The sequence below is a fragment of the Canis aureus genome, chromosome 7 (genome assembly GCF_053574225.1).
Source record: "Canis aureus isolate CA01 chromosome 7, VMU_Caureus_v.1.0, whole genome shotgun sequence".
NCBI lineage: Eukaryota > Metazoa > Chordata > Mammalia > Carnivora > Canidae > Canis > Canis aureus.
Genome location: NC_135617.1, coordinates 65,089,253 through 65,115,780, shown reverse-complemented (window position 1 = coordinate 65,115,780; position 26,528 = coordinate 65,089,253). Strand labels below are relative to the sequence as shown.

At 36.5% G+C, this 26,528-nt stretch overlaps 1 protein-coding gene across 6 annotated transcripts in view; it reads right to left on the bottom strand.

The window, feature by feature from the left end:
* Positions 1-26,528, bottom strand: part of BTBD9 (BTB domain containing 9) — a 416,334-nt gene that overhangs the window by 370,067 nt on the left and 19,739 nt on the right. For 5 of the 6 annotated variants that reach the window (XR_013383586.1, XM_077904166.1, XM_077904171.1 and 2 more), the window contains exons 2-4: positions 6,679-6,890; positions 2,924-3,287; positions 1,561-1,825 (exon numbers count right to left, since the gene is read on the bottom strand). Coding sequence is in view for 5 of the 6 variants with exons in the window: in XM_077904166.1 (XP_077760292.1) it covers positions 1,561-1,825; positions 2,924-3,287; positions 6,679-6,863 (814 nt within the window). In the remaining variant the exon portion in view is untranslated. Of the gene's footprint in view, positions 1-1,560; positions 1,826-2,923; positions 3,288-6,678; positions 6,891-7,961; positions 8,061-26,528 lie in introns of all 6 variants that reach the window. The other variant, XM_077904167.1, reaches the window with a different exon arrangement.

Sequence of the window (26,528 nt, the reverse complement as noted above, 5' to 3'; positions counted from 1 at the left end):
TGACTAACATGAGACAGGACTTAGTACTTAGATGTTCCAGAAACCCTCAAACTCAGTCTTAAATTAAGCTCAGCATCTTCAGAACTACTACATTTCATTAATTCTAAGATACATATTTTTTTTCAAATTTTAACATTTCTGAAACTGGGATACAGACATGATGGTGTGTTATGATTTAACTGGCAATACTGTTTCCTTTCTTAGTGGCAAATAAAACAATGGCACTTGAGAACTTCCGGTTTCTTGGATTTGAAAAAATAAGGTAACTTCCTCCTAAACTTAATTCTTAAATTTAAATCCCATAAATCATCAAGATCTAATTTTCAGAATAATATCTCCCTTATACATATGTACTTTCCCTTTTCCCTACTGCCAATCTAGTTTACGGTTATATCAACTTTGTACAGATCAAACACCCTCCTCACTGGTCTCCCCAAACCAGTTTTCCTTATTCCAAATCATCAAGCGTAGCACCATAGATCAAACTTTCAAGACCATCATCAGACTCACACATCTCTCACTTTTGAAAATCAGCTTCTCATTGTGCATCAGCAAAATCCCAAGCTGGTTAGAAGACTTCCACGATTTTGCCTGAGCTGACCTTTATATACATTGTTTATCAAGGTGAGCCCCTCTGCTCTCATCCACTTCTTCTGTTCCCAGGCCTTTGAACGCACTACCTTGTCTGTCAAACGCAACCAGTCCTCCCCTTGAAACACACTCCACCCTGAAGACCCTCATATCTAAGGCCAGGATTCACCTCAGGCTTCCTGATCTCCATGAAATCTCCCTCAGTTCTTCCAAGCTGTATCCTCCTTCGAAATTCATAGCATGCGTTCACCTTAAACATGGTCCTACTTAACTTTTCATGGGAGTAGGTCTTATTTCCACAAGTATATTAAAAGGATCAGAGGAGACTGTATTTTGTATTTATGCAGTGTAGTGTAGTGGTTCATTACACAGCCTAGCTACACAGGTCTGCTTCTCTGCTCAGAATCTTTCTGTGTAATCTCTCTGTGATTCAGTTTCCTCATTGTAAAAATAAGTTGTTGTGAGAATTAAGTGATCATGTAGAACTGTTACTGATAATATAAACACTTTATAAATACTTCCTAACTGCCATTGTTTTTATCAATAAGAACAATCACGTAAGTGTTGGATATGTAACACAAGTGGTAACTATTACTATCATTTAGAATCTCCACGTCACAGTACACGGAATGGGAACAGAGCATGGACTCAAGGCTAATTGGATGGAGGAAGGCAGGAAAGGTCTTAGCATGAGAAGAAGCTTTTCAGCAGAGTGTCTATTTCTGATATTCTAGGACACAGCTGAATAAATCTGTCTAGGCCTGGCAAGAAATACCGATGCTGGGGTCTATGAAGACTCAACAGTCTCTGAGGGAATTAAGAGGAAAACAAGAGGAAGCAGAGCTCTATGTTCTTAGACCCACACATATCACATACACCTGCAACTAGAGTTTTGTAGCTCATTTTGTAGCTGAGACTGTCAGGCGAGGGAGAAAACTTTTCCTGAGATTAGGGTAAACAGGTACTTACTGAGCATGCCTCTATAATTGAGGTCCATATCCCGGCTCTCTGATCGAACTTTAATAGCATCCAGAATAGCATCAGGAGACAACAGTCCTGAAGGCCTCACAACGTTCAGCAGTTCAGTGAGGCTCATCAGAGGCAAACGCACAGCCTGCATGATTTCAGCATGATTCTCCTTTGAATTGTGCTTACACCAATTTAACAAGGCTAGAAAAATATCTTTCTCAGGAGCTGCAAATGAATCTCTTAATACGATGTTTAAAAGTGCTGTCTGAAAAGGATAAAAAAAATCCATTTATTATGGAGCTCAGCCATATATCCAATCAATCAGCAAAACCTCACAGAACTGCAAGTATCACTTATATCTCAACAACTCTTTGACCATCTTCTTTCTTTAATCTTTGTGCCATATACTCTCTTGCCCACCAGGGCTCCATGAATAGCCATGGGCATCTTGTACCACTACATCAAATGTCTAGTCTTTCTAACATATCTGCACCTATCTTCAATAAAACAAGAAGAAAAATGGCAACATGAGGAGCTGTCATTCCATGCAGGTTCTTCAGGAGAGTTTAAATTTATAAGTCAGTAGGATACATTCAGTATTTAAAGTTCGAAATCTTTTGTTTCACAATATTATTGCACTCCCATATTTTTGATTCTCAGATTTCTAGACTCATCTCCAGTAACACTGGTGCAAACCTCAAAGACCCTTGCTTCCAAAAAATTAAGTAGGATAGTAAAAATCATGGTTTACACTCAAGCCAAAATATGTAGCTTTTCAAATAGGTTTTTTTCATTTGAAATATTCAGGTCCTAGGAGGAACACAAAAAGGGAAAGAAGAGACCAGAGTTCAGAGAGAGATCTAAGGAAAAGAGTTTATTTTTGAGCCAGCTGGCAGCAGTGGGGGTGGTGGGGGTGGGTGGGAGAGGATGACTTAAAATGACAGCCTCTCGTATAAGTTCCTTTTTCTCCCTTGTTGCCCTAGCTCTGATTTGAGGTATTGGTAGGGCCAATGACACAGGAAATATCCTGTATGAATTTTCTCTCTCATAATAACAAATTATTAGTTGCATCTCTCTGTGGGAGAAATACAAAATGAAAAAATAGTATGCAACACCACAAAAAACCTGACAGTCATCACTTTGAAAACACCCACTCTGCAGCACAGCCTCTTTTAGACATAGAACCAATTTACCTCTCTGTTATATGATCTACATAGTCTTAGTAGCTGGAGGCAGATAGCTAGACAGATGACCCCTTCCAGATCAAGGATTTTTATTTTTTAATTTTTAGTCTATGGCTCTTCTCCTACTGCACAGATCTAAATAACACGATGCATGCCTGTACTTGCAGATGATGACACACCTTAGAAAGGGAAAGGAAGCCTTCACTTGAGAGCACCTCCTGAGCATTTCTGTCCATAAACATGCAGCACATGCAAGTTAACTTGGGAAGTGAGTAGAGGCTGGCAACATCAAAAGTCATGCAGACATTCTGAATGTTAAGTATGGTGCAGAGATACTCAGAGGTAGAATCCTCCAGCTCTGGAAATCCATATTTATGAGCCAGGCTCAAAAAGTCCAGCAACACCTCCTCCTTCTCATCTGTCAGCGTTGCCCGCCCAGTGTAGATGTATTTAAGCAGCATTGTGAATGCTTCTGCAGTGGTATCTTGGAGAGGGATTTCTGCTTCAGGTTGTGATTCTCTCATTCCACCATACAGTAATGCTCTACACATCAGAGAAGAAATGCATGAGGAAAACCTCAAATAAGAGTTGCTACAATATTATGAAATCATGGTTATCAGCATTATGCAAACATAAATTTGTTTAATGACACAAAGATTCAGGTGAAGAAATGCACAGTAATCATTTAAATAATTCTCTAAAGAAAAAGAAATGGTTTATAAACTATTTTGGATTAATTCTATCAACAATTGGGCTGATGAAATATACTGAGAATTCAAATAGGTAATAGACATTCATTAAATAGAAAGATGAAAGAGCTCTTGCAAAATCCATATAAACATATTAAAGGTCAATAAGGTTTAAAAAGTAAAACTCTGTAGGAAAAAACATAATCAGATAAAAACAATTACACACAATCAGGTGCCATTCTCCCCTGTCAGACTGACAGAAATTAAAAACCCTGTTAACTATTCAGTGCTGCAAAAGCAATGAAATAACAGGTTCTCCCATGCACTGCTTTGAGTCTATAAATAGGCACCCCTTCAGGCAAAGTAATTTAAGTAATTTCTATTCAAATCTAAAATGGGCATGTCCTTCAACTCAGTAATCTCACTGTTAGGACTCAATTCTAGAGAAAAAATACAGCAAAGTAAAGATACACAGCAAAGTAAAGATACATGTATAAGAATATAGAGTGAAACAATGGAAACACTGAACGAAAATCTTAAATGTCCATCAACAACAGAAACATAGTTAAGAAACTGTGAGATACACTTCTGTGCAGCCATTACAGAGATTAAGTAGCTCAAAATATACAGTCTTAGAAAGATAACCAGGATATAGTATATAGTCAAGTTGCAGACCTGTATGTGTTGCATGGGAAAAAGTATATACCATGTACTTATACATGTACCTACATAGGTGTATAGAGATATATCTATTTACATTGAGAAAAATTGGGGGAAATTCATCTTATACTGTTAAAAGAGGTTGTCTTTGGGAAGTGTGATTAGAGGGCTGGGAGGGAAGGACTGCCATTTGTTACTTTATAAATTAAATATAAAATTGGGGATGGGATCATGGGTGATTTGGCTTGTTTTTTTTTTTTTTCCTGTCTTTTCAGTAATTTCTCAGATTAAAAAAGAATCCTATTATTGCTTAACTGATCATCTAAAAAATGAAAACTAGACAATCCAGCCAGGTAATGAATTTGAATTTCTACCTTTATTACTGTCAAAGGAATAATATGAACCAATTAATAAGCCTCTATTCCATCAGGAAAGAAAAGAGGACAAGGGAGGAATACAGAAAAGGAAGCATAAAAGGCAGAAAGAAAATGTGTAAAAGTGAAAATAAGAGAATAAGGGGGGAAAAAAGAGATTCCCCCTGCTTCTAAGATTGTCATAGTAGGACTAGCATTTCAAGGATTCCCTCCATACCTATTGGAATTCCTCCCCACTCTCCTCCAGGCCTTAGCATTTCTGCTTGCCTCAGGGAAATAGTAGAAACCATCTAAGAAGAGATCCATGGATATTCTGAGCATATTTCTTCACTGGGTTATACTGTGCCCCAAAACACTCTTGAAGGTTTTCATTAATCCAGAGAACATGGCTCTAAAATTAATAGATTAAAAAATACTTTTCTAGAAAGATCTCGCCAAGATTTACTACTCCTGCAGTGTGGTCCTTGGTACTCATGTAAATTCTCAATGCTTTAAAAGTAGTTTTGATGAGGCTCCCTTGGAACACTAAATATGAACCCCCAAATTGTGAAAAATTCCCTCTATACAGTTAGTTGTCCTTATCTTAACTGACAGGCTCTAAGACAACAATGAGAGAAGCTTCTCCTAATTTTCCTTTGCAATATGGACAGTGCCAGCAATGAGAATCTAAGACAGTATTACCAATGACTCCGACATGAGCCTTGTGAGCCATCATATATTATAAATGCTCGATATCTACAGAGACACCAAGAACAAATTCAGTAAGTGAAGGGAGTATAGTCCATTCACTCAATATGATCTTCCAATTTCTAAAAGCAGGTGAGTTTCTTTTAAGAATACACTGATCATCTAAAAGATATCCACACACAGTTGTATTGAATTATTTTTGGAGGAGCAAAGATATATAATATTAACAAATATTAAACATAAAGTTGAAAAGTTCTGACTTGATAAGGAATGGTCTCTAAAACACTTTAACAATAATGAGTGAAGCAAAAGTAAGAAAAGGAAAACACAAAAAGAAAAGTGTGCAGAGGACAAAGGCAGGTAACTAATAACGACCAGATCAAGGCCAGCTGCGTGAGTCAAGCTGGTCACTATCAAGGGGCATAGGAAAGTATCACTGAGCACTCTTAAAAGACTCCTCTCTTTCCAAAGCTCCTGGCTTCATCTACAGTGGCATTTTATATGTACAAGATGAGATGTCCTAAAAATGTTTAAAATGTACTAAAAGAATTCTAGCTGAATAGTAAATATTTCCGAGAGAATTAAACCCACTAGACAATGTATGTGACTCCAGATATTGTTTTATTGACTTGCTTAATTCTGGTTGTGAAAATCATACTGTAGTTTTCACTAGAAGGTAAGTGAAATTTTCTCTAAGCCACTGGCACCTCAGTTTTTAGATATGAGTTTCCCAGGTCAATCCATGATTTTGTGGATAGAGACTCTATGGATTTATCAAGGATAAGTTATCATTCAGTCAATAATTCAGTGATCATTCCCTTTTTACAAATATTGGGTAAAATGTAGAGTAATTAGAGATTAGTTTAATAACCAGGGTTTCATAACCCTGGAAGTTAAAGATTTGAATGACAAACAATAGCTGCATATAAGTGGGATTTTTCTTTTTTACATTAGTACATAGTTTGACTTAGTTTACTTAGTTTTACTTCTATGTAACTAAAATGAAGTTTCTTCTATGTAACTAAAATGAAGTTTCAGTAAATACTTAAATTTCCTTTAATTTGGGGTTGCCAAACTGCCATCTCAGAAGAGAGATCCATTGGGTTACCTACAGATCCTGGGCCTCAGTGGTCTGAAACTAACAGGTATACATGTTCATTAGCGACAGGAAGCCTAACAGCCAGTAAATCAGCTTAAATTCCATCAGTCATCAGCTGTGAGAAGCAGATGAGGTCCACAAAGACTCAGCCTGAGAGATATGCTTGAGACTCTGAAAAAGGGATGATGAGGGACAGTGGAGTATGGGAAGCCTTCTTATCCTCTGGTTCTCAGACGGCTCCTGAAGGAAAAGGTGTTGTTTGTTGTTGTTTTTTAAACTAACAAAAAGTCCACAAAGATGGAATTCTTATAGAAGTTGAATTCAAAGTTTGCAAGTTTCATTATGCTTTGTTACATATTCTTCATAGAGGAGAAAATACCAGTGTTTTCCACAAGTTACTTGAATCTTCAAAAGTATACACTTACCGAAAATACTGGCACCTCGCTGCTAAAATTACCCTGTGGGCAGGAAAACGTTTCTTTTCCACAACAAATGTGACATCACCATACTCCTCCCCAATCAGCAAGGCACCAATATGTTCAGACAAAATGTGCACATGGTCAATTTCCCCCACTGCAGTAAAGGGGCGAAGAGGGTGGCTGTTGCTCATCTTGTAGAATAGGTGATAGTCGTTGATCTGTTATGTAAAGAAGGGATAAGAATTAGTGAGGGGAGGGCAGTACACTGAGAAAATCACATACCATAAACATAGCTAAGAATTTAAAGTACTTTCAAACAAATCACATGAGAGAGATTTCATCATTACTGGTATTTCTATCAACCAATTTATTCTGGGAAGCAATTCAGCCTGACTCCATGAACTACAGTGCTACCTTCAGTGTTTTATCACACTAGAAAAACAAAAATGCCAAGAAACAGCACTTGGAGCCATCATATTCTAGAACTGTGGAAAAAAAAAAATCAACAACCAGAACTCCTTTTGTAGCACATATCTATTTAATGAAGTTGGGTACAACTAACTGTACCCAGAAGGAGAGTCATTTGGACATAGATCCAGACCTAAATCATAAGCAGAATAAACTAAATCATCAGATTCCAAATACCTTCAGAGGTTTTGGTCTGAAAATATCTTAAATATTTTATTAAAAAAAATTAATAATCTTCTAGAATCATTGAAATAGCCTGACATTTATTAATGAAATCTTAACCTCCTTCAAAAAAAAAAAAAAAACAATATTTTTCTCAAGACTGTAACTTCTAGTACAAACTTGCAGCTCTGATAGGAGGTTGCCTGTGCTTACCAGAACATTGTTACATTTAATCTCATTTACAGGCACTTCCTTACTTTTGTAGGCAGTGCTTTTCTACAGATGTAACTAGGAGCCAAAAGGCTAAAACTTGATTAATAGTCATATGTTAGAAAGGGGAGTTATGTCCTTTGAAAGCTAAATGTGCTTATATTCTTCAATCTCTCTAATATTTGCAGGTACCGGTTTTCCAAGGGTAAATAAATAAGAGCCTTCACTGGCATTCAGGTGCCCCAGGTGAAGATGTAGCTGACAGCTACCCCTCTACTGCACCAGAGACTAGGGGCAATTGAGACAGATGTACCTTCTTCACTAGATCTTCACACCTTCCTCAACTCTCCACTTGGACCAGGAGTAAAGGTTAAACTACTCTTCATTTTTAAACTTCCATATCTAGATCCATTATTATTAGCAAGGTATACAAAAAGTGGTCTTTATACCCAGAAACTGCAGTGAAAAATCCTCACGGTCCAGGATCTCCAGTTACTTGCTACTCCAGTTACTTCCTCTACCCCCAACAGAGAGAGCAACAGCAAGGACTGTGACATAGAGGAACATGGAGGTTGAGTCAGGCAAGATAAGTGGACAAGCTCCGGCCCTCTATAGTAGGAGCATCAAAAGGATGCAGCATACCCCCCTAATTGCCAAGCAAATCCCTCTTCTTCAAGTACAAACTCCATTTGAAAGCCTTAACATGCATGATTTGATTGTTTAATGTATGATACAACAGTCTAATATAGGAGTTGGCAAACTTTCTGCAAAGGGTCAGATAGTAAATATTTTAGGCTTTACAGGCAATATGGTCTCTGTATAAAACACTGGAGCCAAAAACAGCCATAGACAATAAGTAAATGAATGAGCCCATGGCTATGTTCCAATAAAACTACTTACTGAAAAGGGGCAGATTTAACTGTAGTTTGCCAAACTCTGCTCTAACATATGATCAAGACTGGCTATACTCTAGATAAAGGATCAGACTGTTTCTGGTTTTTGTTTTCTGGATGTGTTACCCACTTGATGTTCAAAATAACACAGTCATTTTCTGTGTCAGTCACGAAACTCCAAAATCTACTGGTACCTGACTTCAAAACCTCACTCCTCTTCAACCTGAACTCTCACATCACTATGCCATATTTCACTGATGGTGTATGGCTCTAAACAAAATAGACTCTTTCCTTGCCTTAACAAATGCAATGCATATACCCAGTGAATATATTCTCTGGCATAATTATTCACTTAAAATTTTATCCAGGTCATAGGTGAGATGAAACGATTCTTGATAAGAAATTATTGATTTTTGGTTAACTAGCTCAAAGGTAAATTTATAAGTCTTCAACTGATACATAATAAACATCAATACTACATTTAGAAATATCTACCTTAATAGGTTCTCCAGATCTGTACCTCTTAATACATACAACTTCATTTTGCTGAATTTACATTTTAATCATGCTTTTCCAACTGAAGACATAAAGTGAATATTGCCAGGTATAGAAAACAGCCACTTACTATGGATTAAATAAAATTTTTATTTGCATATAAAATAATTTTAATTAGACCACTGTCAATGAGCTTACACACATTGGAATTGTATGGGAGCTTTAACAAAGGGGGAAAAAAAGATGCTTCCACCCCACATCAGAAACTATGATTTAGTTGGCCTGAAATATGTAATCACTCTCCTGAAGTGATTCTAACCAGCAGGCTGAAAAGGAGCCTCTGGTTTAGACTCTCTTGTTGTAGGGTCACATACCTTACTCGGGTGCACAAAAATACCCAAAATATCCACTGAGAAAATCCACGGAGAATTTGATTCCATTTTGAATCTTACTGCAAAGATGTACATAGTGCCAACAAAATTACCAATGTTACATCTTATAAACAGAAAACATTTGAAAATATTTTTGCCCAATGCCCTGACTTAAGCGCGAAGTAATTAATAGTTTGGGTCTACCTAATTGCATTTTAAGAAGCATATTTTAGAAACACACATCTACAAAGTTAATTTTTTTAAACTTCCAATTTAAATGTGATAAATAAAATTGGAAAAAAATGTTAAAGTTCATTGAAGTAAACTGCTTATTGACTTGTTTCTTAAGCTTTAAACTTACTCTGCCACTGTCAACATATGTGATCCTTGACAAATTTTCTAACTTACATGAGATTGTTTCCACATCTGTAATGATATGGTTATAGATTATTTTTAAAGTTATATTTTATAACTCTGCCACTGTCTTTTAATATCACTGTTTTGGCCTGACATATGAAATGAACTCTCACGACTCAGCATATGAATATACTCATGACTGTGATTTTTTACAGCCAAAGAACAGAAAGCAAAATTAGCAAAGTTTTTGAAAAAGTACATGAGGCAAAGTCTGAGAACCAGACATAAGCTGCCACAGGTCCTCTCCCAGTGGAAGTACCTGTTAGAGACTCACTGCCCTGGGTATTTATAATGTGTATTATTCCAATAAGTAGCCCCTGTCTGGCATGTATTCAAATTCCAGACTCCCACAAGGAAAGTAGTGTTCAACATAAACTATATTGTGTGTACAAACTGCTTAAGTGTTAGATCCACTTTTATCAATTGATGGCAGGAACCCTTCTAAAATCTAAGTTTCCATCTAGATGCCAGAGAAGGGCCAACCTTATAAGCAGACTTCCTAAAGATAGCAGTTCAGTCCTATGTTAGCCATTTTCTGTACAGTTCAACTAGAGGATCTAATAATGTTAGAGAAAGCACTGAAAACAAGGAGCCTAAAAGTCTATCTGATGTACTTATTTAATCTTTGGTTTGGATTGGAAAGAGGAATATCAAGAAAATAGCCTACCCTACTTGCCCAAATGTATTCCTGACCCCTGACCTCCCATTATGCCAGAACCAAATAGTTTTAGGGACGGGTTTCTTCAAAATTTCAAGGATAAATCCAATGCTATTTAAACAATTCCTGTGCATATGGGAAGTAGTTTTCAGCTGCTTCTTATGAAGCAAGTTTAACCCTGACAGCAAGATGCCCATACCCACACTCTCAAAAACCAGCATAAATAACAAAAATCCTATGTAAAATATTGAAAAACAGAATTAAGCAGGATTCATGACACAGTGGGTCAATTACAAGAAGGACAGATGAATATTAGGAAAAATAAGTCATCAAAAGGTCAGAGTGGAAAAAAATCCTAAAATCATAATAAAATTAGCTCAATAAAAGCTAAAATATCCTTTTAAACAATCACTACTAAGTTTATTTTTAAAAACTTCTAAGTGAATAGGAATAAAAGGATATTTTCTTTTATTAGGATACTAATACTTCCTTAACTTGATAACTACATGTATATACATATGTAGCCTAACTGTAACAGATATAAGCTTTTGGTTAATAATAAAACACCAGAAACATTCCTAGGAAATCAGAAATAAGACAAGGATATCTGCTCTTATCACTATTAACACTTTTCAGAAACAAAAGAAAATGAAATTAATTGAACCAAGTTAAAGATAAATGGATTGGAAAACAAAGAGGCAACATAATCACTATTGCAGATAATCTCATTGTCCATTTGAAAAATTGCAGATAATCTCATTGCCCATTTGAAAAATCCATGAGAATCAACTGAAAAAATATGAGAAAATAAGGGAGGTTCACTAAGGTGATCTCATAATATTATTATAAGAAAATATATAGTACTCTTGCATCCCAAAAACCAGCAGGTAGAAAATATGAATAAAAAGATTTGCAATTTATAATTGCAAAGCACAGAAATAAACTCATGGAAAAGGTAAAGGAAATGATCAAAGTCCATTGAAGAATTTAAGAGAAATAAATGAAGAGATATACATTGTTTGGACACAAAAAGATCTAATGTTTAAAGAGATCAATCATCCCTAAATCAGTATACAAAAAAAGTATATTCAATATTTTATTGTACTTTAAATGTTTTGAAACTGCAAAATTCAAGAAAACATTCTTGGTAGGGGTAACAGGTAAAAATTTGACAAATGGGCACACAGAAAAAATTGAGAATGAGGGTAGCCGGGGTGGCTCAGTGGTTTAGCGCCACCTTCAACCCAGGGCCTGATCCTGGAGACCTGGGATCGAGTCCTGTGTCAGGTTCCGTGCATGGAGCCTGCTTCTCCCTCTGCCTGTGTCTCAGTCTCTCTCTCTCTCTCATGAATAAATTTAAAAAAATCTTTAAAAAAAAATTGAGAATGAGTATTGAGATTTTTATATTTATCCAGAAGTGTTTTAAGTTGAAAAACACAGTACTAATTAATATAGGAATTAAAAGTAATCCTAATCACAATCAAAACAGCGTCTTTAAATTAAATTGGGATAAAGGAATTCATCTGGAAGAATAAATATGTAATTTGGTATATATTGTAGGAAAAAAAAGAACAGTGGGGGACCAGCTTAGTGGATGAGAAAGCAAATCATAAATTAAATCAATTAGAACAATGTCATATTAGAAAGATCACTGGAACATATCAGTCCAGAAATAAGCCCAAATAATATATATCATATATCTAATATATATATAAATATATTAGTATATATAAGATATAATATATTAAAGCATTTCAATTCAGTGGGAGAAAATATGGAAATTTTTTTGGAATTTTTTTCAATAAAAGATGTTGGCTATTTTTTAAAAAGTAATCAGGATATTCACACAAGAACACAAAATAAAATATATAATGATAGCAACCTCAATATTTTCTGTAACAGTAAAAAAACTGGAAAAAGCTTTAATGCTCATTTAAAGGTAACTGGATAAATAATGGCAAATCTATATAGTGGAATATTATATAATGATTTAAAAAGAATAAATTTAGATACTACTGACACTGAAAAAATCTAAAATATATGTATCAACATGGAAAAATGTATTTACATGGAAAAAATGTTGCATAGAAAAACTGCAAAACAGTATTATAGTAAAATGTTATTTTGTTAAATACATTTTTAAACAGCAAACATCAAACTGTTAACAAGGGTTATCCCAATGGATCAAGGTTATGGGAATATTTTCTATAGCACTACATATTTTTGTAATGTTTAAAATTTTGTAAGCACGTTTTATTTATAATAAAACTTTATACAAATATTCTAATAACCTTGGCCACTAAAATTACAAAATAAATTAGTTTGTGTATGAGATAGCAAGTGTTTTAATTTGCCACAACCAGAAGTACCTGATTTAGTGACTAAGAACAGTAAGCAGAGGGACTATATATTATCTCCGCAGATGAAAATTAATTAACAACTTGAAGACAAGGACAAAAAGTTCATTACACCAAGACAGGCATTACACTAAAGCAGGAATGAATATCAGATACCTCAGCAGCATGGCCTACTAGGACACCCTTATCTGATACATCCCAACTAAAACATCTTCACCTTAGAGACTTTCAGTATGACATTTTCTAGACTTAAGGCGTATTTTTTTTCACATGCAAACACAGTGCTCTGAGATTTGCTCCTGTTGACAGCCTGAGTCTAAATTTGCTGATGTTCACAGAAGACGGCAAGAGTAATTTATTCACTCAAGCTATACTTTCAAGGTGGGAGGAAGGAGAATAGGAAAGCAGAAGGAACAAGGGACTTACTGGAAGAGAGGGCAAGAGTATCACCACCAGGAAATGGCACCATTCATGATAGCATATTGTATCATTAGGTGAGGGTTCTGGGACTCTATATGGATTTATTTACCTAGGATGGTGGTACAGAAACTATCTCTTTCACAGTTGGGTCAATTTCACGGGTTCAAATGCATTTCAAGAAAAAATGACTAAAGCCACAGTACTAAAATTCTGAGGGTTGTTGGCTATTTACTATGCAATAAGACACCCATACCCATTGTTCTAACCGAAATAATAAACAATGTCCATCAATAAAGCGAGACTACCATATGCAGTTTATAATGTTGTAATATTATAAGTACCTCTTAAGGAGTTTGAAAAAAACAAGTTGACCTAAATATCAATTTCCTTATTTAAAGCTCATTTCTGGCAGAACTGTTTACAAACCCTGCTTTAAGAGAGCTTTCCACATTTTTTAAAGTTCATTCTCCAGTGTGTAATCAGGAAATAGACAAAGAGCAAAGTTCTACCAGGGGGAGATGCCAATGAGTCCTTGAATGCTGTATAAATCTCCCCTGGGAAGCCTTCTCTGACCCGCCTATATCCTGACTGAAAGGCCTTTATGGGTAAAAAGACCTTCTGCTTTTTAATTGCAAAATATAAATGATCTTTCTCTTGAGGAAAGCTATGGCATTTACAAGCATATGGTTTAGCAATTTCTTTCTGCTCTTGGTACCCACGTGGTGTGTAATTTGAAGTAGTATTCCTTAAACTTTAAATTAATATCGCCTGGGGAGATTAAAGGATATCTTGTCTGCATCTTAAACACTCTCAAAAAATCACTTTCTACTTTCTCATGGGAAGGATACTTCACTTCTTTTGATATATACTCTACCCTTGTCATCCAAAAGTTTGAATAAACAGGTGTGCACTGACCACACTGGTAGGTGTAACCTTGGTCCTGTGTTCTGCAAGTCTACTTTTAAACCTTGCAGAGGAGTCCTGTCACGGGGGCAGTAAAGGGCCACAGTGAAAAACATGGCTGTAGTTCACAGGCATTTTCTGGCATCAGGATTCCCCAAATGTCTTTCCCTGGGAAAGATGAAATGATTTATAATGTCCAGTTTCGTTCCAAATTCTTGTCACTCTATGATTTTATATGTTTGTAAATAAATGTTTATAGATATGCATAGCTTGGAACACTTTTAAATAACTGTATCATAACAAAAACATTTGACAAGATTATTTGATTCCATTTGGCAATTACCACGTTGATTTTCTACTTCTTTGTCAAGGGACAAACTAGTTTCTAAATTTGTATGCAATTCATCTGATAAAAGATTTGTTGAGGAAAAAAAAAAAGATTTACTGAGCTGTCTTCTGTGATACAGGCCCAGTGCTAAGTGATAGCAACACAAAGATTAATAAAAGATAAAGTTACTACCTTTGAAGAACTCACTGTCTACTGAGAAAGCTAGGACTAGATGACAATGTCAATTCTAGAACTAGTAAGCCATAATTTTATGATTTTTAGAAAGCAAAATACAGTTATCTTCTCTAAGTACCATACTAAAGCTGTAACTAGGAAGCCCCGGTGGCTCAGTGGTTTAGTGCCGCCTTCAGCCCAGGGCGTGATCCTGGAGACCCGGGATCGAGTCCTGCATCGGGCTCCCTGCATGGAGCCTGATTCTCCCTCTGCCTGCGTCTTTGCCTCTTTCTCTCTCTCTCTCTCTCTCTCATGAATAAGTAAATAAAATCTTTAAAAAATAAAAAATAAAAAATAAAGCTGTAACTATGCTGAACAGATTATTAAATGAACAGAAACTCAGAAAATTATGTTACACTCTTATATCAGAATAAAAGTTAATATTCTAACAGTTGGCTACTTGTTCTCCAAAATGGGATGCTCGCATGCCAGAATGACTACAATACAAGCCATAGGAATTTGGTGAGAAAACCTTAACACTCTGTTGACATGTATTTTTAATGTAGAAAAATGAGGGGAGAAATTAAGCTTTAGCAATATTTAGTAAGTGATGGATGCTGCCTCCTCTCATGATCTGTATGTCAAAAAACAGTCACTTGTGTCATAAGATAAATGTCTAAGGAATTCCACAAAGAGGCAGGACTCCAGGAAGTGTTCTCATTTGTTCAAGAATGTATTAGGTTTACCTGTGTCTGCTTATGTGAATTTTCTAAGTATTATCTGACTTTAAATTATTGCTCACAAGATGACAAGTGGACTAAAAACAGTTCCTTCAAGGAAACCACTGATAGAAGATAATGTAACATTGCCAAAATAAGGAGACAAGTAAATAGCCATTATGAGAACTCCACTCCTAGTAATTAGATTTTATAAGAAGGTGACCCCTGCCAATGTTAGTCCTACAGATCTAATGCATACTACAGTGAATATAGACAACAATACTATATTATAATCATCAAACTTGCCAGAAGATTAAATTTTAATTATTGCAACCACTAAAAAGAAATGCTGGGCAGCCCAGGTGGCTCAGTGGTTTAGTGCCGCCTTCGGCTCAGGGTGTGATCCTGGAGACCCAGGATCAAGTCCCACGTCAGGCTCCCTGCATGGAGCCTGCTTCTCCCTCTGCCTGTGTCTCTGCCTCTCTGTGTCTCTCATAAATAAATAAACAAAAAAATCTTTTAAAAAATGCTAATTATGTAACATGATAAAGGTGGTAATTATGGCTACAATGGTAATCATATTACATTATATAAATGTACCAAATTAACATGTTATATATTTTAAATCTGTTATATGTCAAGTAGATTGCAGTAAAAATGACCCCCAAGTTTGAAATAATCAAGATAACTTGAAGTATACACTATAATTAACAATGAACCTCCATATAAAAGGCATTGAATAAATAAATATTGGTTGAATGTTTTAACTCAAAAAGAAGCTTAAAACAAAACTACAAATTAGTAGCAAATTAACCATTTTGCAGGAGGACACAGAAAGGACCTTTCATCTAATAATAATGCTATCTACAGAGGACTATAAACCAGGCAGAGTCCTAAGCATTTTACACACAACATCTTATCTAATATTCAAATAACTGGCTTAGGAAGGTAATGTTTTTTATCCTACTTTACAGATAGGAAATTGAGACACAGACAAGATTAGGCACTTGTCCAAGGACACAAACAGTAAATAGCAGATCCAAACCAAGGTTTATCAAATTCCTGAATGTAGAAGAGCTATGCCACAGTGACATGGGAGAAATCAGAAATGATTCTCACTTTGAGTCCTGTCAACTACCTCCTCTGATCAGTTCTCAAACTTTTTAAAGATACCCTATTCAGAGTGGGTAGAATATGTCATGGGTGATAAGAATGAAGTGTCCCTATTCAAGTCAACTTTTGGAGATTACATATACATCAGCTTTAATGATATAGGAAGAAGAATTCAGACTTTAGTCGCAACATTGTTAAATTCTAGTTACTGAAAAACTACAGATCAAGACTAATGTTTTTGTTTTTACCAAGACTATTGTTAATACAAATATGCATCCATATACACTCTGGGGTGAAGTAAAAACCTGTAACAAACTAAACTGATGATACAACTCAACAGTAATTTAGACTTAAAAAAAGCAAGTATAAAAACAACTGTGAAAAGCACAACCAATTCAATGTACACTGATAATATGTATCTTCCTGAAGACGTAAAATAATTCTAACTTACGCGTGTTTATATCTGAAACAGGAGCTTTACAATGTTTTACAGGCTCCATAGTGGCCAGAATTATTAGCAGAACATCGAATTGTATACCTGAAACTAATACTGTATGTTAATTATACTTATTTTTTTTAATTATACTTAAATTAAAAATATTTTTTAAAATTTTATGGATGTCTGAGTGGCTAAGTTGGTTAAGGGTCTGTCTTTGGCTCAGGTCACGATCTCAGGGTGCTGGGATCAAGCCGTGTTGGGCTCTGCCCAGCACAAAGTCTGCTTCTCCCTCTACCCCTCTGGCTCTCTCAAAAAAATAAAATCTTTTAAAAAATAATAAATAAATAAATTTAGAAGATAGCAACATCACATACATATCATTTATTCAGATACATATTAAAATACTGCTAACATTTTTTAAAAAATAGAATCCTTTATAAACTCTAGTACTATGCTAATGTAGATTTATGAATGCCACATTTTGCATATCCTTAATGCTTCAGTTGGTTAGTTTTTAATAAGTAGCCAAAGGATATATATAAATGAAAGACTACGAGATCAACGGACACTTGCCAATATTTTTTGATCAGGGCTCACCAGTGGCCTTGGGCCATCTTTTGAGAAGCATTCTCCTAAACCAGGCAATGCTTCTGGCTCAGTTTGGCAATGATATCTAATTCTGTGGTGGTTGTGAGAAGCTATTCTATCACTCATTCACGAAACATCTAAGACTCCTGAGGCAAAACAGCCCAGTATGTAATTTGCAATATTAATTTTATTTTCTATTCAATTCAAGCTGTCTTCAGTTTCTATGGATCCAATCTCTAAAACAATCTTTCCAAAAAAAAAAAAAAAAGGTTTCCCAAATACCTGCAAACAAAAGCATTTAAATCAGCTATTCTAGGAAAAAAAAACAAGTATCAAATGGCCCAAATGTGCTTCCCTCTGTTATGTTTTAACGTTTCCCCAGATACTGAAATTTGCTGCTTCTTTCTTCCCTGAAAAAAACCTTCTTGAGCTTATGCTTCAGAAAGGCGTTAAGGTGCAGAAAAATCATCAGATTTTAGTAATCTAAGTTCTGAACGTTTACCCAAAGACCTGCATTATCCAGTTACCAATCTTCCCTCAGTCTCTCAGCTCATTTTTTCCACTGTTTAAGCCCCTATAATGCAATCTCTACACAATGGGATAACTTTTGGGAATGACAAGTCACAGACTGCAATTCTAAGAAGTAACTATCATTTATAGTTCTCGGAGTTTATATAACTATCCTTTTCCAGGTTGAAAACCGCATGAACCGTATGCTGGGAGCAAAAAAATACATGCACCCAGAGCCAGAAAGCAATGAAAAAGTCACGATGAGTGCATTACGATGAGTTGTAATAATATTTGAAAATACAGGACAAGCCATTTCTGTTTAATTTCTTCAGTGGCAACTTATGGGTATGTAATATTCTTGCCTAGACTTAAATTATACAATATTTTTCTAATTAATAAGCATTATTATAGCATGAACTCCCATTAAAACAGTGCAATAATCAATTGCAACAATCTAATTTCTTTGTAGCAAAGCTACTGTGAACATTTGCATTATCGTCTGTGTAAAGAAAATTGGCTTTTCATCTGTAGATGTTATAAAAATGTTCTACTGTGCATACTTTAACGCAGTTTGTTAAACTCCAATATACAGGCTATTTTCTGTAAATTGTGAATTTTAAAAAAAGATCAAGTCTGAGAAGTTAATTCACCCAAAATCTTGATTTATAAGATAATTTGTTGCCATTCTAGAACATAATCTAAAGGAAATGTTCACAAATTATACTAATCTTCCTTTTTGTTATCCCTTTCCCTTTAGTTTTATAAGCATTCTTTATTCCTTCAACATAACATTTCCTACTGCAGTGCAAAAATAAATAAATAAAAATAAATAAAAATCAGAGATAATTATTATGTAGATTAGGAGTTACTGGCCAAAATGACAGCCACTAATCCAAATTTGTAACCAAAGTCAAATCTATAGCCACATCTAAAACTATAGTGTATACATAACAATAAGGGAATGAATAGCACGTCAAGCAAATAACTTTCATCTTAGCAACAGAAAAACTTAGGCAAAAAGTTCAAGAAGTCCATGCCTCTTAAGATTAGTAAAATGGACATTTCCTTTAAAACTGTCACCCTGTCATGTTCCAATCTTAATTTTACCCCAAATCTTTCAGAAGCCCCTGTGAATAGGCAAATAGGTGGCCTGCCTTTCACCCTCTTCTGGTGCATGTATAAACTTCACTTACACTGTGGGAGAATAAAACCCATAAAATAAGAGAATAGTGTATGTTTTTCTCATTCTGTTTTAGAACAAAAACTCTAAAGGGTAGTGTACAGGTCTTCTCTATTCTGTGCACTAATACCCCCAAGATGCTACTGAATAATTGATGAGCTTATGATTAGACTGCTATCCTTGGTTTTGAACAACATTCATGGACCAAATTTAATTCACATCTAATATTGAATTCTATGTCTTTTATCATGATCAAAATACGCATCGAGGCTCATCTCTGTTCCTTAGAATTTCATCAGTCGACTCTTTACCTAAAGTCATAATCTTGATATGTGACCAGCTCAGCTACAGCATCAACTTGGGATGTCATTGACACAAATTCTCACAGCCCATCAAGAAAAGATACAAGGACCATGCCTTTATAAGAAAAGTAAGCCTACAAGGCAAGCACCTTAGGAATAAATATTTCAACACAAGAGGAGGAGAATCTATTCATACTTCTTAAGTAGAATATTTCTGAAGTCCCCCCCACCAAAAAAAAAGAATATTTCTGAAGGTCATTTCTAAGAGAAAAAAAATTACGACTAATAAAGTTTTTTATGTTAAGCTGGATTTCATTTAATTGAAATGGCATTACATTATTTGACAAACATAAAACGATCAAGTGTAGCAGAAATAGTGTAAAGTTATAAAGAATGAAGCAGCTTATGTTTTACTTAGCCAACCAGGTAGGGTTTAGCTGCTGATAAGAAAACAAGATTCTTAAAATACTGTGCTATACCATGAGTATATCTAAGGTAACCCATACACCCTGTAGATAAGGTGGGTTTTAAATAATGGAAGAAGGTAGTTTTTTAAGGCTATTACATAAAAGATGTTCTACACAGACAGTATGGCAAGGGCAGGAGTCTTAGGGCAATACCTGAAAATGTGAGACTGAAAAGGAAATTTGAGAAACAACAGAGAAAGAAACAGATACACAGTATGGTAGAACCTTATAATATAAAATGTGTCTAAAACTATGATGCCCCCAAGGGAACACAGATCTGAGACTGGGAAGTACTCATAAGTTCTGCTAGGTAAGATCTAGACAAATTATTTCGAGTCCTGAGACTCAGTTTCTACCTTGGAAAAGGGGTGGGAGTGGTTAGGCAACATTCTGGGGTAACTTCAAGTTCTAAAACTCTATAGCTAAGTCATATGTATAGGAAACAATACTCTTATACATGGTTGGAAGTATAAACTGGTCAGCTTTTTGGAGGTCAGTTTGGCTGAATTTACGAAATTCCTAAATATCAATTTCCCATAACCCCACAATCGTACTTCCAGGAATATATAAGGTTATAATTACGCATTGCTTTTAACAGCAAAAACATCCAATCAGTACCCCAAGTGGAAAGTAACAGCAATACTTTTCAGGGAGGGGAATGGGTGTGCGGGACCCACAAGCGAATGGTGGCAAGTTTTACATTTAAACTCAATTTACTTCTAAAGTGTTTCCTTCTTTTAAAACAAGAACTGGTTTATCTTTTACATAAATGGTATTTCAAGAAACTTTAAAGTGTTACCTTAAAAAAGGTGATGAGGGCAGCCCCAGTGGCGCAGCGGTTTTGCGCCGCCTGCAGCCCAGGGCGTGATCTGGAGACCCTGGATCAAGTCCCACATCAGGCTCTCTGCATGGAGCCTGCTTCTCCCTCTGCCTGTGTCTCTGCCTCTCTCTCTCTCTCTCTCTGCATCTCTATGAATAAATAAAATCTTAAAAAAAAAAAAAACGGTGATGAGATATTTATGTTTATCGAAGGAGGCATTTTTTTTTTTTAAGAAAAGCATGAAAACCCCAGATGTGATTTGTTGCAGTTTACTGAGAAGCAGCAATATGAGGAGGAATGAGCAAATGCTGATGCAGAGAGAAATTTAGCAAATAACAGATTTTTAAGAGTTAGCTAAAAATGAGTCAAAACACAAATTCCTGAAGAACAGCGGCTAGGTATTGCTCCCTGGTGTCCCACAAGGACAACATTCAATCCATAAATATGACACTGAGATGACCCAAGCACAAGCTATAGACACAAAGGCACAACTCTGTGTCATTCTCAGAGATTATAAAAATATATGAGCTCATCTTAAAAATATCTCTCAATTATTTATAATCAAATGTTTTCATTAATAAGTTTTCCCTCCCCCTATTATTCAGCAGGTATTTGATTTTTTAATCTCCACTTTACTAACCAAGGTTATGCTCCTGTATCACACTTTACATAATGTTTCTCTTATTTCTCAATTTTTTCAAATATTTTTAAACTTACAAAACCACTTTATAGCACCTTTCTTGGTGTTCTCTAAGTCTCTAATGATGTAAGGCTTTTTCAACTGTAGATTCCAGAAGTACTTCAATGGAGCATAAACAAATATTAACAACAGTATAATCCTGAGAGTCAACATTCTCTTACAATCTTTGATATATCATTATTCTATTTTTCCATTCACAGATGTTGCCTTCCCACTTCTTCAGCGTCTAATGAAAGCCAGGGATTTAGACTGGATGGTTTTTCTGAGATGCCACTGTCTTCTCTCATATGACCAGGTTACTGCCAGAACCTCTTAAATTCTCCCGTCTGGCTAATATGCCTCTACTTCCAAGGCTCAGAACGGGTTTCATGCCTTTCCGCAAGAGCGTTCACTGATGCTGCCAATCTAGGTCAGATGCCCCTGTTATATGCTCTGTTTCCCTCTACCACTGCCCCCACACCCCATACTGGGATTTTGTTATTGACTCACCTTGATGGTAAAGTAACTCACAGAGGGCAATAACCATGACATCGTGCCCACAGGTACTCAACAAATACTGAATGAACATCTTACTCCTCTTTATATCCCCAGAATCTAATACACTGTCAGTCATATCTAAGTCCTCAAAATTAACCAATAAAGGCCACATAGATATTGAGACACCTCTTCTCTGAATTCCAGACCCCTATATACCACTGCCTACTTTACATCTTCACTTAGTTACCTCAAAGGTACTTCAAAACTCACTTCATACTCTCCATGTCCTCTCTCCCACAAAAACACTGTCCCCATGCTGTCCCCATGAGTGTTCCCAGCTCAGTGAGTCCAATCATGGAAACCAGAATGACACCTCCTTTGACCTCACTTCCCATACCCAATCCAGCAGGAAGTCTTTTGGTTTTACCTCCTAAATGAGCTCTGAAATTGATTTACTACTTCTTAACAACTATGCTACCATTCTAGTCCATACCACACTTGTCTCTCCCTGAGACCATCACTTAGCTCCTAACTAATCCACTCCAAACCATCCTCCACACAACAGCCAAACTGTAATCTGTCAATTTATAAAACATTCTGAACTATTCCCCTCAACCCTTCTCTTTGTGATACCTACTCCCACTTAAAACCCTTAAGTGGTTTCCAATGCTATTGATTTGAAAGAACACAAGAAAAACATTTTATGAGGCTTTCAGGGCTTGTGGAATCTGCTCCTATCAACTCCACCATCACTTCCCCCAACAGTCACTCCCATGACAAGCTCCCTTGTGCAATGGAGCCCTGGCATAAGTTGCTCCCCCTCTGGGACCACCCTTCCTTTTTCACCTTCCACCCTTACGTGTGACTCAGGTACCATTTCTTCAGGCAGCCTTCTCTGACTTTGGTGGAGCCAGGGCCCCTTGTCATCTGCACTCATACACTGTAATCATCTCCTTTGTAGAATCATCTCTTAGTATTTATACATCAGCCTTCCTCGAGAGGCCATTTCCCAACACAAATCTTTTGCAAATCAGACTGGTCACTTCATTGCTTACAAACCTCCAATGCCTCCTTAGCTCACTTTAAATAAAAATCATACCCTTTACCAAGGCCTACCAGGCTCTGCATGTGCTGACACTCAACCACCTGCCCTGAACTCCTCTCCTCCCCCTCTCCTCACACATTCTACTCTGTCCACTCTAGTCTTGCTGTTCCTTAAACACAGACCAGCTTGTCCCTGAACTCTGGGTCCTTATATTTACCTTCCCTCTGCCGGAGTGTTTTGTTCTCTGGATCCACATTACTATCACCATTCAGATGTCTGCTCCTTGACTGCATTCCCTAAGGGAATACCCCTCCTCACCCCACTTCTAACCCTCTATTCCACCGATATATAATATATATTATATAATATATTCTCTTCACAGCACTTATCACTAGAAGATAACATCCATGGGGGTAAAGACTCTGCCCTGTTCCTCTCAGTGCCTAGAAAAGTACCTGTTGCATAGCAGGTACTCAACACATATACAAATGCTTAAAGTAGCTCAATGGGTCTCATTTCAAATAAGTGAACTGCACTGACATAGATAAGAGATAGAGGTCCTGGGCACCTCGGTGGCTCACTGCCTTAAGCATCTACCTTCAGCTCTGGTCATGGTCCCAGGATCCTGGGATTGAGTCCTGTATCGTGTTCCCTGCTCAGCTGGGAGTTTGCTTCTCCCTCTACTCCTACTCCCTACTCATGATCTCTCTTTCTCTCTTTCACGCTCTCTCGCTCTCAAAGAAATAAAATCTTTACACTAAAAAAAATTAAATTAAAAAGAAAAGGAGATAGAGGTATGAAAGGTTGATACTAGTAGCTATGTGGTAGGCAAAATTCCATGATTTCCACCCCTGGTGTAAGCATCCTATATAATCAATCCCCTTCCCTTGAGTTTGGGCAGTACCTGTGAATATGGCATAGCTGTCCATGTGATTAGGCTATCTTACATACAGATATGCAGATATATATATATATACACATATATACATACATACATACACACTCTATTATAGCAGACTAAAAGGATTCTCCAGCTGGCTCTTAAGAAGTTGCCAAGCTGTGAGCAGGCCACATAGGGCCTGAGAGTGACCCCCACCACCCACTTATAGCCACCAAGAAAATGAGGACCTCAGTCACATAAGGGCAAGGAGTTGAGTTCTGTCTACCACCACTGAGCCTGGGTAGAGGACCCCAAGCCGCAGATGGGATGGCAGCCCCTACAGACACGTTGGTTTTAGCCTAGGGAGACCATGAGCAAACAATATAGCTATACAGTGCCTGGACTTCTGCCCTATAGAAACTGTAAAATGGCTATTACTTTTAAGCTAGAAGTTTGAGGTACATTGTTCTGCATCAAAGAAAACTAATACAATGGCAATCAATCCCATCAGACCCAAAGTTTACTTTTTATAACAAATACTTTAACACCCATACCCTCAACATGCTGAGATTTAGAACCTACTAAACACTTTATATATATATGTGTATATATATATATGTATGTGTGTGTGTGTGTGTGTGTATATATATATATATATATAGGCTAAAATAGAAGGGAAAAATCAAAAGAAAATAATTTATAATAAAATAATATATATCTCAACCACATTAGAAAACAAAAATGTCCCAGGTTGCTTAGGTGGCTGAGCATCTGCCTTTGGCTCAGGTCATGATCCCAGGGTCCTAGGATAAGCCCCACAGTCGGTTCCCTGCTCAGCAGGGAGTCTGCTTCTCCCTCTGCCTCTGTCCCTCCTCCCACTCATGCTTGCTTGCTTGCTTGCTCTCTCTGTCTCTCTGAAATAAATAAAATCTTAAAAAAAAAAAGGAAAGAAAAGAAAGAAAGAAGAAAGAAAGAAAGAAAGAAAGAAAGAAAGAAAGAAAGAAAGAAAGAAAGAAAGAAGAAAGAAAGAAAACAAAAATCTCCCTATAAATTTTCAAGATGCCCTCTGAGGGGAGATTCTACCCACACCCACTGAAAACCTCTGCTTGCCAGGATCAGTATATCTGGAATACACTGGCTTCAAACAGAATATATTTACTCTCAAAATGCCTAGTATTGGTTAATTTTGCTTCTTTTACATCACTGTTTTAGAGCATGTCTTTGAAAGTCATTAGCACATTAGCATATTTTTATCCTAACCTTTTTCCAAAATGGGACTTACAAAGGTTCAAAAGCCTCAAAATTCCCTTTTTTCCCCTCCTCCTCCTCAATTATTAAGTACTCACCGAGCACATGATACTGTTCCTTGAAATTAATCTTCACAATTAAATAGCCCTTTAAAGCCTCTAATTCATTTCCCAACTCTCATCTTTCAGATGTGAACAGAAAATCACCATCATCTAGTGGCTCATTATACACACTATAAAATATTTCACCCCAGCTGTGAAGCTGGCCATAGTAAATACATTTTGTTGCCTTAATCAAGATTTATGATAATATAATAATGTAATTTTTAAAGGCCACATGCCAAAGTACTTCCTAAATTAATAAAAATACTTAGCACTTAACCTATAACACACTTTCAAATCATCACACAATCTTGCAGGTAGCTATTTGCCCATGTGCCCAGGGCTAGTAACAATTGATGGAGAGCCTGTCACCAAGCCTATTTACTTGATTTATTTTACAGTACCCTTCTAAGGCCACATACATAATGGGTATTCACTCTGTGATGGGAAAATAAATTATTTAGTCTGAACAATCTGACAGTGTTACTATTAAGTTATTAATTCACTGAAAGGGGGGAAATTCCCTGAATAGTCTTTTTTCATGCCCAAATAGCAACATTATTAATAAATATTCACAGATTCCTAGAACCCTAGAGCTGGAAAGCATCTCAAGATCAAAACCCACAGCTCCTTATAGACAAGGAAACGGAGAAACTTGTCCAAGGTCACTCATCAGTGGCAGAACCTGGCATAAGATAAGGAAAGAAAAAGAAAGAAGAAAAAAAAAAAAAAAGATAAGGAAAGATAGGGCTATAGGATCTCAATTCCTCATTGAGAAAATGGGGATAAGCCCACCCCCATTATGATGGCTATGAGGAAGCAATAAAATACAAAATAAAACACATAAAGGACATAGTATAATGGCTGACATATTTTCCTTCCCAGAGATTCCTCCACTAATCTCTCCCATCACTTTTTGGTTTTTTGGTTTTTTGGTTTTTGTTTTTTTTTTTTTGCCAAAATATCATTTAGGATGATGCTGTGGAGGCCGAGAAAAATCAAGGCCATTCCACCTCAAGTTCAGCGTTAGCACAAATACAGCCATCCCAGACCCCTGTGAATAAGAGCTGAAATTTGCATTACTTCAGTTACAGGAAGAAAACAGCAGCTTAACATCCTAGAAAATAAGAACAGAGCCCAAGCCAAGGGCAGAAAGCCCCTATTAGAATAAGAACAGAGCTCAATGCCCTTGAAAGCCCCATATCAAAATGTACACAGAACTTGAGAAATTCCTCCACCCCTTCTGAAAATCCCCTAGACCAGCCTATAAAAAACCCAGCTGTAACCCAGTTCCAGGATCCAAGTGCCTGCTCCGCTGTGTCAGGTATACTTGGACCCAAGCTTGAGCATGTAAATAAACCCTCATGTGTTTGCATGTGTCGGCTCCTTGGTGGTTTCTCAGATTCGCAAT